At 41.8% G+C, this 18,154-nt stretch overlaps 1 protein-coding gene across 5 annotated transcripts in view; it reads left to right on the top strand.

Moving 5' to 3' along the window:
• PTPRM (protein tyrosine phosphatase receptor type M) overlaps positions 1 to 18,154 on the top strand; it is a 995,286-nt gene that overhangs the window by 310,349 nt on the left and 666,783 nt on the right. For all 5 annotated transcript variants that reach the window (XM_068237197.1, XM_068237198.1, XM_068237195.1 and 2 more), the window contains exon 3: positions 3,233 to 3,504. In XM_068237197.1, the coding sequence (XP_068093298.1) occupies positions 3,233 to 3,504 (272 nt within the window). The remainder of the gene's footprint in view (positions 1 to 3,232; positions 3,505 to 18,154) is intronic.

Raw genomic sequence — 18,154 nt, 5'->3', positions numbered from 1 at the left:
CCCCTCCCAACTTTATTTTGGTCCCCCATCTTAATTTGGTTCCTGTGCCAGCCAGCATGTTCTCCATATATTCGTTGCTCCATGTACTACCATCTTCATCCTCATAGGGGCGCCTCTCCTCTGTAACCCAGTGGCATGTTACATACTAGCATGCAGCAGGTCATGGAGGAGAGGCCCCCTTGCAATGATGAAGACAGGAGTGCACTGAGCCATAGACATATGGAGAAGTGCATGCTGGCCAGAACAGGTGAGTCACTTCACTGCCACAAAATTTGAAGAGGTCCCAGGGAGAAAATATAAAGTTGGGGGGGGGGGGGGGGGGGTTCGACCTGTTGGGACCCAGCAGCAATTGAGGGCCCTGGTGAAATTGCCTAGATGGTAGCATCACCCCTACCTGTACACACACTAGATTATCAGCTAAGATGTGTTGTTTCCTAGCTTACAGCTGTGTACACATGCTGGTTTACTGTTGTCCGCAAGTATTGGGACTCGATCTCTTGGGTGACATTTTGGGACCAAGTGCTGTACAGACAAGCCCCTAGCCTAGTGGCTAGTGACGTGTCTGTTGCTATGGAGTGGGGAGGAAGGATGATGCATGGTGCACCTAGCTTATGCTCATGTTACATCAGCAACCAAACTTGAAGATCACCAACCATGCCACCAAGTGGCATGACAATATACTCTGTACAGCGCTGCATAATATGACGGCGCTATATAAATACTTAAATAAATAAATAAAAAAATCACCAACAACAAATTGTGCAACATATTGATTTCTCTCAGGCAAGATCTGTAAGTTATGATGTGGTGACATCACCACACTGTGATCAGCGTTACAAGCATGAGACCAAGTTCAGGTGATTAGCAGGTCTTAAAACCAGACCAGTCTCCCAGCTGAGTGACAAACAATGCTATAGTCTGCATCTAAGTACGCACAGTTGAAGAGCTCCTATAGCACAAGAGTGCTTCCTTTGTAAAACATATGCGTACACATACAGGAGGTAAACTTTTGTTGGAGTTCAGCTTTAGAACAGGCAGACAGTCTTTCTATGCAGGCTAATGTTATTATGGAGGCCAGTCATCCTCAAAGAATATGCCAGTGTGTTTAGGTCAATGTGTGATTTTTGTACATATTTCATCATTTCTTAGTATGATAGTTACCAGACAGTTTGTGTTCAGTTCCCTGAGATGGGGATTTAGTGTGGAATATTATGTGGAGACACGCTTCCTTTTAAAGAGCTTTCACTCCTGCTGCTAGATGCATTTAGAAAATTAATCCATCTAAGGCGTTTGTTCTAAAAATGCAGTGCATTATCTTTATTACAATCTTCATACTTTCCATACTCCATCAGCAAAGTTTCAAAATCCATTTCATGCACAATTTACTGTGAGGTCTAATCAGCATAGTGAGATGGAAGTCAAGGAGGGATAGGGTGGACTGTGGCAATGTTTTTTTGCCTATTTAATTTAGGATATTGATGTCCTCTGGTATTTGCCATTACATGTTTTCCTGTTTGAATTAACTTTGCCATTTAAAGCCAATTACTTGGGCTGGAAGATAAGGTTACAACATTTACATAAGATGTGAACCTACTAGGCTTAATTTCAAAAATATATCACATATTTGACATTTGGCATTGCTTACTACTAAAAGCAGACCCTTAGGTGAGGCAAATCACATGCCTCCCCCATCCCTTACATTCTTTACTCTCTACATTACACTAAACTCCTTCAGTTTATGCTTTCTATGCCTTCCTTTGACTGGACTCCTGAAGAAGTGAATATAATTCATGAAATGTGTCAAGGCTTACAACCAGTGGAATTTACAAGAATATTTATATATATATAGTCCTCAGTTAATGAGCAAGATACGGACTATATGTTTGTTGTTAACCTGAATCTGTACACAAGCTGAAACACTGTGCCACCTCTGTTCTCTGTACCTCCTCAACAACTACAAAGTCTTTTTTTGTTTTACTTGTGTCCAAAAAATCTCACATTTGCAGGCCGTTTGTAAGTTGGCAGTTTTTAAGTCAGGGACTACCTGTATTTTTGTTGAATATACTTATATACTTATATGGTTGCAAATTTATGTGATCTGGTCCATGGAATCCTTTGGACCAGAGTGCAACTATTCTTCATCATTTGCTATTGTTTATATACATGGATATTTGAAGGTCCTGTCTGATCATGGTATGATTCTTTTTTTTTTTAACAATAATACTCTTCTCTTATATTTGGGTGTCAGAATATGTATATTACCTCTTTAAAGTCCTCTTATTGGGTTCCTTTTTCTATGACTAATAGTATTAGGATGTTGAGGTGAAATTACAAAGAGTGCCAATATAAATGTATTAATTATCTGAACACTACCTTTGTAGGCGCCAGCTCTCATAATCCCCAAATTACATACATTTGACAGTTATGTACTCATCATTGCTTGTATTCTACAAGCTTCCATGTGTCCTTCATTCGAGGACTGCTATCACTTGTTACATGATTCAGTGAATGTTTTCACACTATCTTTAGTAGAGATGAACAATGTGATGCCAATTTTCCATTTTTTACATTAAACCAATCAAATAAATTAGTTGATTTTGATTCGCTCTGTTAGAAGCTGCATATAATTTGCACCTCTGAAAATTAGCAATTCATTCTTTATCTGTTGAGTAAATGCATCTCTTGGAAAGAGTTGAAAGTACCTAGTTAGTATTTTTGTGTTATAAGATGTGAGTTGAAGGAATATATTGAAAGATAAACAGACATTGCTGAACAATTAAGGAAGTAAGTTCAAAGGCTAATTAAAAATATATGTAAAAAAATAGCAAATTAAGTAGCAAACTGAGAAAAACAGAAACAAATTGCAATACAGTAATGTAATGTTCTGACAATCTATAGCTTTATCTGGAAAGAAATTTTATAGCTAGGCCCATCATTGCACCAGAGAGGATATTTTTTTTCCATTGTACGTCTCCAGAAGGCTGTGATGGAAATAATGATATTGTCTCCAGTGTCTTATAAGATCAGAATACACTGGCGAGGATGTGACTTTAAAAAGTCTTCATTACAATAGTTTCGAATTCCAGGACATGCTCCTGTGATATTTTCGGATGTGTCTAGATTACACTTGCTGCTTCTGTTTGTTTTACTATTTGTCTGATGTTTTCTCTAGTTTCTCTTGTTTCAAAGCCTTTTCTGTTTTTAACTAACCTCGTGGCATTTCTCATTCCAGGATCTTTCATGATGGTGAATACGTCTGGAAGATTTGCGGGGCAGAGAGCACTACTGTTATTGCCTCAGCTGAAAGAAAATGACACACATTGTATTGACTTTCACTACTTTGTGTCCAGCAAGAGCGGAGCACTGCCTGGATTTTTAAACATCTATGTCACAGAGAATAAGGGGGTAATGGGGAGCCCCGTGTGGAACATATCAGGACCAGCAACAGGAATGTGGAATCGAGCAGAGCTGGCCATAAGCACTTTCTGGCCCAATTTCTACCAGGTACTATATAAACTAATAATCACAGTTAGAAACATTTCTTATTTTGTCTTTAGACATACCTAAGGAACTAGGCTGATTATTACATTGTGTCTAAACATTTGTGGAGCAGAAGAAACAATTTCTACTTTACAATATACTTTTCAACAATTATATCAAATATCTGCACGTAAACTGAACATAAAAATATGAGACTCATCACATAAGTTTATTGTCACTTTAGGTTTTTGTTTTAAAGAAAAAATTCAGTCCAAGTTTGCTTGATCAGCTATGCCCTCCAGTGTTCTTCACAGTTCTCCAAACTCAGTAAATTGAATGTCATAGTAGTGATCCTAGGTTCCCAGCTTGCAGTACACATACTACAAGCAGTACCATATATTCCGGCGTATAAGACGACTGGACGTATAAGACGACCCTCCAACTTTTCCAGTTAAAATTTAGAGTTTGGGATATACTCGCTGTATAAGACTACCCCTGTTCCAACGCACACCAAATAAAAATAAAAATACATCATATACTGGTGCTATGTATGAACATATACTGGTGCTGTACTGTCTGTGGTACCCAGTATATAACAGTATATAGACGACTGACTGGTTGGATTGGTCAACTCTCCCTGAGTGGATTGGTCAGCTCTCCTTGTCTACCTGTTTATCAGAGTGGTATGGAAGAATACATTGTGCTGTGCCTATTAAACAAGCCTCTTTCTCCCTTCTGGCCTGCCCTTGTATCTTATTTACCTCCTTCTCTGACTCAGATCTCGCACATGTACACCTGCGCCGCTTCACTACAGTCCTCAGCACCGAGATCTGAGAGGCGGTATTGGATGGGGCATATCACCCGGCATCAATGACACTTGGCATATACGACCCCTGACTTTTCAGAAGATTTTCAAGGATTAAAAAGTAGTCTTATGTGCCAGAATATACAGTACTTATGCCGGACAGTGTAGTGGGCTGTGGGTGTCAGGATACCCTCTAGGAAAAGGCACAGGAGACAAAAAGGGAGACCGATGGTGCAGTAGGTAAAAACAAATTGGTAAATAGAAAATGTATATAAGAAATACTCACAAAGGTAGGTTGCAGGGGGGCAACCGCCCTCAAGAAGCAGGTGGAGACAACAAACCCGACTCCACTCGGGGAGGTCACCGGGGACCTGGATGCGGTCGTTCTCTTTGAAGAAAGATAGGAAACAGATCTCGATCGTGGTAAACCACGGGTACTATGCTCTCACCCCTCAGACAGGTGGCGAGTGGGGGTATATGGAGCACTAATTAGGTGAAAGAGGTGCCCTGGTATATGATAAAAGCATTTAAAAGCAGTTGTGCTATTACTAATAAAATCTTTTGTACCACAAAGATTTTTCGGCACTGAGGTAAGCTACCTCATTTCCTTATCGATTTTAAACTGCTTTTAACTATCTGGCGACCTCCCCACGCCAGTTGGCATCAGGTCTTGGGCGCGCGCACATCTCCTGCTTGAGGGGCAAAGATCTGCCCCGCCTTCAGTCTCCGAGCGGCAAAACCGCTGTCTAATTAACATGTACAGCGCTGCGATCAGCAGCAGCGCTGTACTGGGGACAGCCATGTGACACGGCTGTCCCCCTGGGGCAGTTGAGAGTGATCGGCTCTCATAGGCTGAAGCCTATGAGAGCCGATCGTCATGATTGGCCGGCTGGGGGGATGGAGGGGTTTCTTAAAGAGACTCTGTAACAAAAATTGCATCCTGTTTTTTATCATCCTACAAGTTCCAAAAGCTATTCTAATGTGTTCTGGCTTACTGCAGCACGTTCTACTATCACCATCTCTGTAATAAATCAACTTATCTCTCTCTTGTCAGACTTGTCAGGCCTGTGTCTGGAAGGCTGCCAAGTTCTTCAGTGTTGTGGTTCTGCTATGAACTCCCCCATCCAGGCCCCTCTCTGCACACTGCCTGTGTGATATTTACATTAGTGCAGCTTCTCTCTGTTCTATTATCTTTTACAAGCTGGTAAATCTTCCTCTGAGCTGGCTGGGCTTTCACATAATGAGGAATTACATACAGGCAGAGCTGTCTGCACTCTGCAGGAAGAAATAGCCTGACACTTCAGTGGAAGATAGCTGCAGGGGGAAAGAAACACACAAATGATCTCTTGAGATTCAAAAGGATGGCTGTATACAGCCTGCTTGTGTATGGATGTATTTTCTATGTGTGGACATACTGTACATCAATCTACTTCCTGTTTTGGTGGCCATTTTGTTTGTTTATAAACAAACTTTTTAAAACTGTTTTTAACCACTTTTAATGCGGCGGGGAGCGGCGAAATTGTGACAGAGGGTAATAGGAGATGTCCCCTAACGCACTGGTATGTTTACTTTTGTGCGATTTTAACAATACAGATTCTCTTTAAAAACAATAAATAAAGCAAATAGTAAATAAAAAAATACACACATAAATATTTATTTAAAAAAAATAAACAACTGGGGGGAGATCAGACCCCACCAACAGAGAGCTCTGTTGGTGGGGGAAAGGGGGGGGGGGGGTCACTCGTGTGTTGTACGGCCCTGCGGCTTGGCCTTAAAGCTGCAGTGGCCAATTTAGTAAAAATTAGCCTGGTCTTTAGGGGGGGGTTTCCACTGTGGTCCTCAAGTGGTTAAACGCTTTTATCGTATACCAGGGCGCCTCTTTTACTTAATTTATGCCGGACAGGTTCTTCAGGCTATAGATACTATATTTTCATTAGCTGAAGTAACCTTTGCTTCAAGACCGGGAAGTAACTACATTACCTGTCCCAACCCCAATCGACACAAATCTTTTACCCGGTCTGATGAATACTTTCAGTCAATTTTAGGCCAAAGTCAATTGGAAACCGATCAAAAAGGAGTCACTTGAGACATCGATTAACCTGCAGATTCAATCACTCTGATCTAATCTGCTGAGAAAATCGATCAGTGTATGGGCACCTTTAGTCATGTCAAGATGTCAGATTCACTTTGAAATATGAATCTCCTTTTTAGTGCTGAAATCCACACAAATCCAGATAAACCGTACTTCAGTACAGTACTGCTGTACCTTTAAGGTTTATAAAGTAGATTTTCTGCATAGTGCAGGCCTGATGAACATTTACAGAAGAGTGGGAGTTGATGAATACAGTTTACGTTGAAATGATACAGAACATATAATTAAAAAAGGACGCGTGAACTTTAAATGTTGGTCCCTATCACGCTAATCACAGAAGATTGAATTATGCAGCTTCTATTATATGTGGCAGCTTTATATGGGGCCATTCAGGATAGACAACAAATTGCAAGCTAATTATCTTTGGTAGCAATTTAAGATGGAAATCATCCTTTGATTAGGGCTGCGCTCTTTTTCTAGTTAATGAAAACTTTTATTGTGACCAGCAGATTATTCTGCCTCAAAGCTTTTCATTACAGACAGGAGCTCTGTTTCCTGCTTTACTTTCCTATAAATGTGTATTTGTCAACAAGCAGATATGGCTGAATTAGTAATAAATGTTTACTGATGTTAATGTTACCAATCTTAATGATGGGTTATGTAATTAGCATTCTGTGTGTGGTAAATATCTCATCCTTTTCAGTTCCTTGCAGAGATAGCTAACTGTAGTCTTCATAATCTGCGCACACACGGAAATACCTTTACCTAATTTATTATTTACACAGTGGGTTGTAACCCCATTTAAAGGATGGCTTTGTTTGAAAATTATGACAAAATGATGTGTGCAGATTTATTTGAAGATGTTGATGATTGTGAAACATTTTGGGTGGCCATACATCTTGCAATTTGGCGGCTGATTGAATTATCAAATTGGATGAAAATAGGTGCCGCAACAATCATGCAGGATTGTTCAAACAATTTTGGGCCCTAATTTGTTGAATGTATCGTATTGATCGCACACATAGTAACGAGATATCGTGAGCAATGAACACAACGGAACCCCCACTGATGTCCTTCCCAAATGTTACATGTGCCCCCTTAGTGTCCGTGCAATAAGATACTTTACCTGTGACGCTGTCTGCTAGTGTCCACTGTACTTCCGCATTTGGATCCACAAGACTACTGGCACATAGCATGTGGGGCATGTGCTTCTCGTAGTATAGGAAATAGCTTCTGTGCCATATATTCTGAATACCTGCTTACTAGTGTCATTATGAATCTACAGTGGGATGTGAACATTTGGGCAACCTTGTTAATTTTCATGTTTTTTCCTGTATAAATCGTTGGTTGTTACGATAAAAAATGTCAGTTAAATATATCATATGTGATATTTGAGAAGTGAAATGAAGTTTATGGGATTTACAGGAAGTGTGCAATAGTTATTTAAACAAAATTAGGCAGGTGCCTACATTTGGGCCACAAAAAAGAAATTAAATCAATATTTAGTAGATTCTCCTTTTGCAGAAATTACAGCCTCTAAACGCTTCCTGTAGGTTCCAATGAGAGTCTGGATTCTGGTTGAAGCTATTTTGGACCATTCCTCTTTACAAAACATCTCTAGTTCATTCAGGTTTGATGGCTTCCGAGCATGGACAGTTCTCTTTAAATCACACCACAGATTTTCAATTATATTCAGATCTGGGGACTGAGATGGCCATTCCAGAATGTTTTACTTGTTCCTTTGCATGAATGCCTTACGCTCAACACACACCATACAATCTTGGTTGTACATATTTACCAAAGCTATGCAGTATAAGGGCCAACAGATTGAAAATACCTTGAATGATTGATTGGAAAAGCTCTTATACTACATGAAAGTGGTAAGATTGAACAACCAAGATTGAATGGTGTGTGTTGAGCCCTAGTGGATTTGGAGCAGTGTCTAGGGTTGTTGTCTTGTTGAAAGATCCAGCCCTGGGGCAGCTTCAGCTTTGTCACTGATTCGTGGACATTGGTCTCCAGAATCTGCTGATAGTGAGTGGAATCCATGTGTTCCTCAACTTTGAGAAGATTCACAGTCCCTGCACTGGCCACACTGCCCAACAGCATGATGGAACCACCACCATATTTTACTGTAGGTAGCAGGTGTTTTTTTTAGAATGCTGTGTTGTTTTTCCTCCATGCATAACGCCCCTTGTTATGCCCAAATCATTCAATTTTAGTTTCAGCAGTCCACAGTACCTTATTCCAAAATGAAGTTGGCTTGTCCTAATGTGCTTTAGCATATCTTTGTTTGTGCTGTGAACGGAGAAAAGGCTTCCTCTGAACCACTCTCGCATACAGCATTTCCTTGTGTAAAGTGCGCCGAATGGTTGAACAATGCACAGTGACGCCATCTGCAGCAAGATGATGTTGTAGGTCTTTGGTGCTGGTCTGTAGGTTGACTCTGACTGTTCTCACCATTTGTCGTTTCTGTTTATCCGAGATTTTTCTTGGTCTGCAACTTCAAGCCTTAACTTGAACTGAGCCTGTGGTCTTTCATTTCCTCAGTATGTTCCTAACTGTGGAAATAGATAGCTGAAATCTCTGAAACAGCTTTCTGTATCCTTTCCCTAAACCATGATGGTGAACAATCTTTATCTTCAGGTCATTTGAGAGTTGTTTTGAAACCACTATGTTGCTACTCTTTAGAGAAACATAAAAGTGGAGGAAAACTTGCAATTGACCCCCTTAAATACTCTTTCTTTTAATTGGATGTAGGTCAGGGGTCACTGAGCTTACCAAGCCAATTTGAGTTCCAATAATTAGTTCTAAAGGTTTTAGAATCAATAAAATTAAAATTTATGCACCTGCCTAATTTTAATAAAACAATTATTGTGCACTTTCTGTAAATCCAATAAATTTCATTTCAGGAAAATCATGAAAATTAACAAGGTTGCCCAAACTTTTGCATCCCACTGGTTGAACTCGATGGACGTATGTCTTTTTTCAACCAAAATAACTATGTAACTATATATATATATGTATACCTTTGTCAGTTCACCTCTGTATCTTCAGAACTCACACAATTGCCATTTAATTGGATGCACTGGCCCACACATATTGATCTTTTCTTTTAAGGAACGTCTCCAATCTTTTCTGGACCAATATATTTATTTGCACAGAGGACATATGGCTTCACTTAGAGAGGGCACAACATTTCCATTGCTTTTGAAAAGTGACATGTTGTCTTTGGTCTCCCGTTTAGGATGGGTTAAGTTAACGTTCAGCGTTTTCAGCGCACACAGCTGCAGAAAGTTGCGAGGATGAAAGCTAATTTTGCTCTTCAGTGGTGCAAGGAGGGTCATTGCCATGGTACAGCAATTCACTGCTTCCTGTTTGGCACATATCTGATAAAGAAATCCTCATACAGTGTTTCTCCCAGTCAATCAGCCCAACCAGCTGCATGGAAAGTCCAGCACCATTTTCACCCCTTGAAATGACATGTCGTTGGTCATGTTTTCAGGTGTTTTTTTTTAACAAGTATCAATGTAATAACGTACTGCTCATGCAGAGTAAAACTGAACTTAAAAAAAAACAAAAAAAAACAAACAACCCTGTTTATTGAAAGAGGGAAGGGCAAAGAAAAAGTTTTGCTATTTCATCTCTTAATTTGTGAAGCCAATTAAATGCTTTACACTTGAAGACATTTGCATGCATGAGCCCTATATCATTCAAGGTATGAGAGATGCAGGTCTACAAATTAATTATGTCGGTCTCTTTGTAAATATAGTCAAGCATCGGGGAGAAGAAAAAGGGTTGTGGGCAGGCACTCAGATGGAGGCATGCAGTAAAGGCAGTTCTAAACTATCAGCTCGATTTGTAACTTCCTGTAGTGTGAACATTGTACTTATCGTGGCAGGTGGGGGTGCTGGATTAGCAGTGGATGCCGGTGGTGCACAGCCTGACGACCATTGTGCTGTCCTTCTTCTGAGACTTCACTCTAAGCTTGAGAAGAAGCACAGCAAAACTGCCGTCAGGCTGATGCACCACTGGCACCCTCTGTTATTCCAGCACCCCCACCTGCCACGATAAGTACATTGTTTATATGCTATAGACTTTTAAATGTTTTGTACGCTCATTATTGGCAAATAAAGCCTGAAGTAGTAGCAAGCTTTTTCCTCAATACATAAATATAGTCAAAATAGATGTAATGTTTTTGGAGAATTTGGACTGGCACCATACAAATCAAGATCAATTAACAGAGAGTGCCCAATATGTGCATGACTTAATCCAAACATATACAACGTGCTAGAAACCAGAATGTGCTAAGGGCTTCATGGCATTGTAAAAGTAACAGAAAAGCATCCATAGGCAGGACCAAACTAGTTAAAAATAATGAGTTATCCTTTATTAAAAATATAACACCACACAATATTACTCACTTGGCGTCATCAGTAAGCCGGGCGTAAAGATAAGTAACAGGTATATACAATCCCAAATGCAGGAGATAAATTGGAGTAGTTCTAGATGGGGAGGTTGTTTAGGTTGGCACTGCAGCAGAATTTGGTACCTAAGCAAGGAGCTGGTAGACCCCACGTTGCCTGTCACACCACTGGCTATGGCTGCGTGCTCTGGTCAAAAGATAAGCCACATACTGTTAAAGAGAAGGAGAGAGAGGAGAAGAGGCCGGCACTGCAGTCAAAAATTTATTCCATGGTGTCAAAAAAAATTCATGCAGAGGTAATACATGTAATCATTACAATCGTGCGTCATACCAATCTGAAGGCTGTGTGGGTGGCGGTGGGTGCTGGGCACTGGTTGCCTGACGGCCGTTTCGCGCTGAAATGCGCTTCCACAGAGGCTATAATGCGGGCTGGCTGCTGGCTGGGGTATAAATGTGCTCCATAACCAGCGTTCGGCGTGTCCGCACCGGTAAGACCCGCCCACTTCCTGTAAACAATGCCTCATAGCGTGCTGGAACGCGTATGCGTTCCAGCTGGGGCTTCCTGGCCGTCCGCATTTCCTGGTTACGGATCTCCGTACAGCCCACACTTATTAGGTGGCTGCTTGATACTATTGTATTCAAAGGAGAGCGTAAGACAGGATTTGCACCATCTAGTGGTCGGAAAGCTAATTACAGTGTAAAAATAGATAAAATACACAGTGATACAATAATACAATACAATAACATTTCTATAGCGCTTTTCTCCCATAGGACTCAAAGCGCTTAGGCTCTCTCAGATTCAGTAATTAGTAGGATGAAGTATTCACACAACAAAAGTTATATTTCTGCAAATGCCAAACTGAACAGGTGGGTTTTCAGTCTGGATTTAAACACGTCCAGGGATGGAGCTGTCCTGATCTGTTGAGGTAAGGAGTTCCAAAACGTAGGGGCAGCATGACAGAAGGCTCTGGGACCAAAAGTTTCCAAGTGGACTCTGGGTATGACTAGATTATTAGAACCTGTTGATCTGAGAATGCGGGGATTACTACGCAGCTGCAACATATCTTTCATGTATCCAGGGCCTAAATTATTCAGGGATTTAAATGTCAGTAGGCCGATCTTGAATAGGACCCTCCATTCTATAGGTAGCCAGTGAAGGGAGTGCAGGACTGGCGTTATGTGGCAGTGACGGGGTTGGTTGGTTAGCAGTCTGGCAGCAGTATTCTGTATCAGCTGTAGTCGGTACAAGACCTTTTTTGGAAGGCCAGTGTAGAGAGCATTGCAGTAGTCCAGTCGGGATGTGATGAAGGCGTGGACTAAGGTTGGCAGATCTTCTGGGGGTATGAGGTGCTTGATTTTTGCAATGTTCTTCAGGTGAAAATAGGATGATTTCACCACAGCAGAGATTTGAGTTCTGAACTTTAAATCCCAATCAATTAGAACTCCCAGGCTACGCACATGATCAGAGCTGCGCAGATCCGTGCCTCCTATTCCCAGTGGTGAAGACTGCAAGTTAAGTTGTTTTGTTATCATGCTCTGCCCTCCTATCAGAAGGACTTCAGTTTTGTCTGCATTTAGTTTCAGCCAGTTGTCATTCATCCATTGCTGTAGTTCACGTAAGCAGGCGTTTATAGTTAGGGTTGGGTCTGTCACACCAGGCTTGAAGGAAAGATATAGTTGAGTGTCGTCTGCATAGCAGTGGTATGTCAGGCCATGTTTTTGGATTAGTTTTCCCAGCGGTAACATGTAAATCGTGAAAAGCAGGGGAGAGAGGATTGAGCCCTGGGGCACCCCATACCTAAGTGATACAGGGGTGGACAGGAAGGGCCCCATAGACACTTTTTGGGTTCTGCCACTCAAGAAGGATTGGAACCACTGAAGAACTATGCCATCAATGCCGCAGTATTCCTGTAGCCTGTTTATCAAGATGTCATGGTCAACTGTATCAAAGGCTGCAGAAAGGTCTAGCAGTATGAGGATGGAGCACTCTCCTCTGTCTCTTGCCATGAGCAGGTGGTTGCATATTTGGATGAGGGCCGTTTCAGTGCTGTGGTGTTTCCTGAAGCCAGACTGGAATGGGTCATAACTGTTGTTTTGTAGGATTTTGGCTTCTAGCTGGATGTAAACAGCTTTTTCAATTAGCTTGCCCAGAAAGGGAAGATTAGAGACAGGTCTGTAGCTGGTCATTGCATCTGGGTCCAGGGAGGGTTTTTTGAGGAGAGGCCTGATGATTGCTTCCTTCAGTAAAGCAGGAAATATCCCTGATTTTAAGGAACAGTTAACAAGTTTTAGGAATACCGGTACGAACAGGTCGGGGCAGTTCAACATGAACTGTGTTGGGCCAGGATCTAGGTCACAGGTAGTTAGGCGGACGTGAAGGAGGATGCTTGATGTGACTTCTTCATCAATTTCTTTGAAGTTTGACCAAGGTGTTACATTGTCTCTGCTAATGGTCTTCGGCGCTATATTAGGCTCAGATGCTGTAAGTTGGATGTCGGACCTTATAGCGGAGACTTTGTCTGTGAAGAAATGGGCAAATTGGTCACAGAGGTCCTTTGAAGACTCGATGTTAAGTTTTTGACATGCCGGGTTGCAGAGTTTTTCCACTGTGCGGAACAGTTGGGCTGGTTTGTTAACTGCATTTGCAATCTCTTGTGATAGAAAGGATGATTTTTTTCCCGTGATTACCTTTTGGTAGCTCTTCAAGTGGAGGATTAAGGCATGTTTGTCTTCTGGGGACTGAGATTTGCGCCACAGTCTCTCAAGTTTTCGGCCTTGTCTTTTCAGCTCTTTTATAGCGTTATCAAACCACTGTGCATGATGGTGTGGAGTAAGATATTTGGTGCGCAGAGGAGCAATGGTCTCAAAGGTGGAGGACACAGATTTGTTGTATTTAAACACCAGAGTATCAGGGTCCAAGCTGGAGTCAGTCAATTCATCAAAGCTAAGGTTATCTCGGATATGTTGAGGTGTTAGCCCTTTTAAGCGGCGATATTTTATTTGATTCTTGACCTGGTGTTTGACAGCTGGTATTGAGAGGGAGAAGTGGATAGTGTGATGGTCTGACCAGGCAACAGGATTAATTTCCACATTGGCTATTGACAGCCCAGTATGGAATATAAGGTCCAGAGTGTGGCCTTTCCTGTGAGTAGCAGAGCTGATTGATTGGAGGAAGCCCAGTTCATGTAAGGCACGAGGTAGCTCTATTCCAAGTTTTGAAGAGGAGTCATCCACCCATGTATTGAAATCTCCAAGAACAATCCATCTGGGGTGTTCCAGTGTTAGGTTGCATAGGAGGTCTACAAGTTCCTTAAGGAAGTCTGAGTGTTTTTCTGGTGGGCGGTAGATCAGCAATATGTTAATGTTTTTCTCAGCTGAAAGTTGCACCCCCAAGCATTCAAACGAGTTGGTAGGACCTACAGTAAGTGGTCTGATTTTCAAAGCTGATCTAAAGCAAAGTGCAACCCCTCCTCCCCTGCGTTCTTTCCTGTTGCAGTATATCACGGAATAGTTTGTTGGCACGGCAGCCTCCAGGGTGGGGCCAACTGGTTCAGAAAGCCAGGTTTCAGTCAGGCAGGCCAGATCAGAAGACTCTATTAGATCATGTATGATTGCTGTTTTGTTGTTTATCGATCTGACATTACAGAGGACAGCCTTGATGGGGCTACCCTGGGAGCTAGGGTCTGAGATTGATGACTCCAAGACAGAACAGTCTCCAGATGTGTGGCTGTCATCTCTGCTGGATTGTGCTGGAGCTATTAGGGTTGTTGGCTGGGTGTACTCTGCAGATTTTGTCACAGAGTTATTTTGGTTCTGCGGTGAAGAATATCTTTTCCCACGTCCTCTCGAGCCTCTCTTTGTCTTTCTGAAGATTCCAACAGACTTCAGTAGAATTATTGTGGATTTGTCAATTGGATAGATATTTCTTGGTTGGTATACAGCTAGAAGTCTCTCTGCTGAATATTGATGTTTACACATTAGGATGGACAAGAGACAGCTCAGGGCTCCTGCTGAGATAGGTCCTATTTAGAGTCAAAGTGTGAAGTTTGTCAGCTGTGGCTGGTATCCTGCAGAGATCAAAGGGCCTGTATAGACTGAATTGTCCTTACACAGAGATGTATGGATGGACAGCATGAATTTGAAAACACACAGTTCTTTGTTTAGGAATTTGAAGATATAATGTATAATATATGTAGAAAAATATAGTCTATTGAGCATAGATGCTGTAGATAATCGATGAAAGTTACTCACAGGATGGGAGAGGGCAGGCACAAAGAGGCAGAAAGTCTTTAAGGTCTCAGGTCAATTCCAAGGAAGGTGTGCAGTGTTCAGCCGTGTGTGATACCAAGGAAGATCCAATCCAGCTTAAATCTTTGCCATCCCAAGTAATCCAGGTGTTCTGAAAGGTTATAGGTGTTGCTGGAGAAGTGCTACATTAGAATCCACTGAAATTTCGGTCCAGTCTTTTCATTAAGAGGTTTAAAGTAGCAGAAATGAGATGTAATGTCTGGAGCAGACTTAGAGAGCAGCAGCACCAGTCTGGGCGCGCTCAGTTGAATGTGATTATACTCATGATTTAGGGGCAATATTATGCCTAATTAATATTGGTGTGTATTCTTATCATTGAATTGTGTTTCTCACGTTTGTGTGAGTTTAAAGTGCTTAGTGCATAAATACATATATTATTATCAGTATTTATATATGTAAAAACAGTGAGCAAACAGGGGTAGTGGGCTAAAAAGAAACCACCTTGCATATAAGGTGTATTTCATATAGAGTTAAAAATTGGAGAGATTGGGAGGTATAGAGGGAAGGATAATAGGACCTGTTCTGCGATATTTATTAATTTATTAATTAATACAGTGCGAAAGAGGACATAAAGGGATGGGGAGGATGAAAACAGCTTACATTTAATCCTATCAAAAAGGGAGCTTGTGAATGTACCTTATCCACTTTACATTAAAGAAATCAAAGCTATCCCCTGGAACCCTTGGGATTTACTTGCGGCCATCGACGTCGAGAGCCTATATAGTCGCATCCCGCACGACTTAGGCCTTAGAGCAATTAGATCTTTTTTAGACCGCACCGGGAAAGACACAGCATACAAAGAGTTTATATGCGAGTGCCTACAATTTGTGCTTACTCACAATGCTTTCGTTTTTGACGACAGGTGGTATTGGCAAACCTCTGGTACTGCCATGGGTACAGCTGTATCATGCACGTACGCTAACCTTTTTCTAGCCTGGTGGGAGGAGGAGTACATCCACTCCACCAGTAACCCATTTATCGGCCAATTGAGGGCATGGTCCAGGTATGTGGACGATGTCCTTGTATTTTGGGCCGGGACTTGTGCTACCTTCAACGACTTCATGCTATACATTAATAATAATACTGCGAATATGATCTTCACTGCCAGTATGTCAGAAGAAAATATAGCCTTCCTGGACTTGGAACTTTTTATTGAGGGAGACAAACTTGTCCCCAAAGGATACCGGAAAACTACAGCGTCTAACGCATTACTTCATAAGAAAAGCTTTCATCCGGACCACGTCACTCGCACATTGCCCTATGCCCAGTTCCTCCGATTACGTCGCAACAATGCGCGGGACACCTATTTTTTTGATCAATCTGAGGAACTGGGCAGGAGATTAATAGCAAGGGGTTACGAGGAAGTAGCAATACAAAATGCCTTCAAGAAAGCCCACAGCCTAAATAGAGATACTCTTATCAAAAGTACAAAGAGGACAAATAACTCTGCAGCAGGGAAAACTCTGTTTGCATTTGACTACACAGGAATGGCGAATCAAATCAGAAATGTAATCACCAAAAACTGGGAGATTCTCACTCGAGATCCCCTACTTAAAAGTCTTGTGAATGATGGACCTCTATTTTCATTTAAACGGGCCCCCACAATAGGCTCCTGTATTAGTAGGAGCGAATTCCACAGTCCAAGACAGGAAACATGGCTGAGACAGTATCGACCACAGGGCAACCATAAATGCGGCCACTGTATTTCTTGCACTCAAATGCGTACCGGCACCAATTATCAATTGGGACCACTGCGACGTTCTGTAAAATCGTTCTACACCTGCCAAACGGACTTCGTCGTCTATACTATATGGTGTCCTTGTGGTTGTTTTTATATAGGAGAAACCACCAGAACTGTTAGTAGAAGATTTAGGGAGCACTTTAATTCCATAAAATCTGGACATGGCTCCCCACGATTAATTAAACATATGAGAGACGCCCATCTAGGAGATCCCAAACTGATGACTTTTGCAAGCATCATACAGGTGCCACCCCTGTCCCGTGGGGGAGACAGGGAAAGGAAACTTAAAAGAGAAGAAGTGCTCCTTATAATACGCACGGATGCTATGGGCCCTTTGGGCCTTAACGATTACACTGATTTATCTTGTTTCCTGGATCCCTAACGCGTAGTGGACACTTACCCATAGGTCATGTTCCCTAATACCCCCGCTTTAGCTTTGATTTCTTTAATGTAAAGTGGATAAGGTACATTCACAAGCTCCCTTTTTGATAGGATTAAATGTAAGCTGTTTTCATCCTCCCCATCCCTTTATGTCCTCTTTCGCACTGTATTAATTAATAAATATCGCAGAACAGGTCCTATTATCCTTCCCTCTATACCTCCCAATCTCTCCAATTTTTAACTCTATATGAAATACACCTTATATCCAAGGTGGTTTCTTTTTAGCCCACTACCCCTGTTTGCTCACTGTTTTTACATATATAAATACTGATAATAATATATGTATTTATGCACTAAGCACTTTAAACTCACACAAACGTGAGAAACACAATTCAATGATAAGAATACACACCAATATTAATTAGGCATAATATTGCCCCTAAATCATGAGTATAATCACATTCAACTGCACTGTGTATTTTATCTATTTTTACACTGTAATTAGCTTTCCGACCACTAGATGGTGCAAATCCTGTCTTACGCTCTCCTTTGAATACAATAGTATCAAGCAGCCACCTAATAAGTGTGGGCTGTACGGAGATCCGTAACCAGGAAATGCGGACGGCCAGGAAGCCCCAGCTGGAACGCATACGCGTTCCAGCACGCTATGGGGCATTGTTTACAGGAAGTGGGCGGGTCTTACCGGCGCGGACACGCCGAACGCTGGTTATGGAGCACATTTATACCCCAGCCAGCAGCCAGCCCGCATTATAGCCTCCGTGGAAGCGCATTTCAGCGCGAAACGGCCGTCAGGCAACCAGTGCCCAGCACCCACCGCCACCCACACAGCCTTCAGATTGGTATGACGCACGATTGTAATGATTACATGTATTACCTCTGCATGAATTTTTTTTGACACCA

This window comes from Hyperolius riggenbachi, chromosome 5, assembly GCF_040937935.1.
Source record: "Hyperolius riggenbachi isolate aHypRig1 chromosome 5, aHypRig1.pri, whole genome shotgun sequence".
NCBI classification, from domain to species: Eukaryota; Metazoa; Chordata; class Amphibia; order Anura; family Hyperoliidae; genus Hyperolius; species Hyperolius riggenbachi.
The sequence above is the reverse complement of the archived record's forward strand: the minus strand, read 5'-3'. Positions and strand labels throughout refer to the sequence as shown.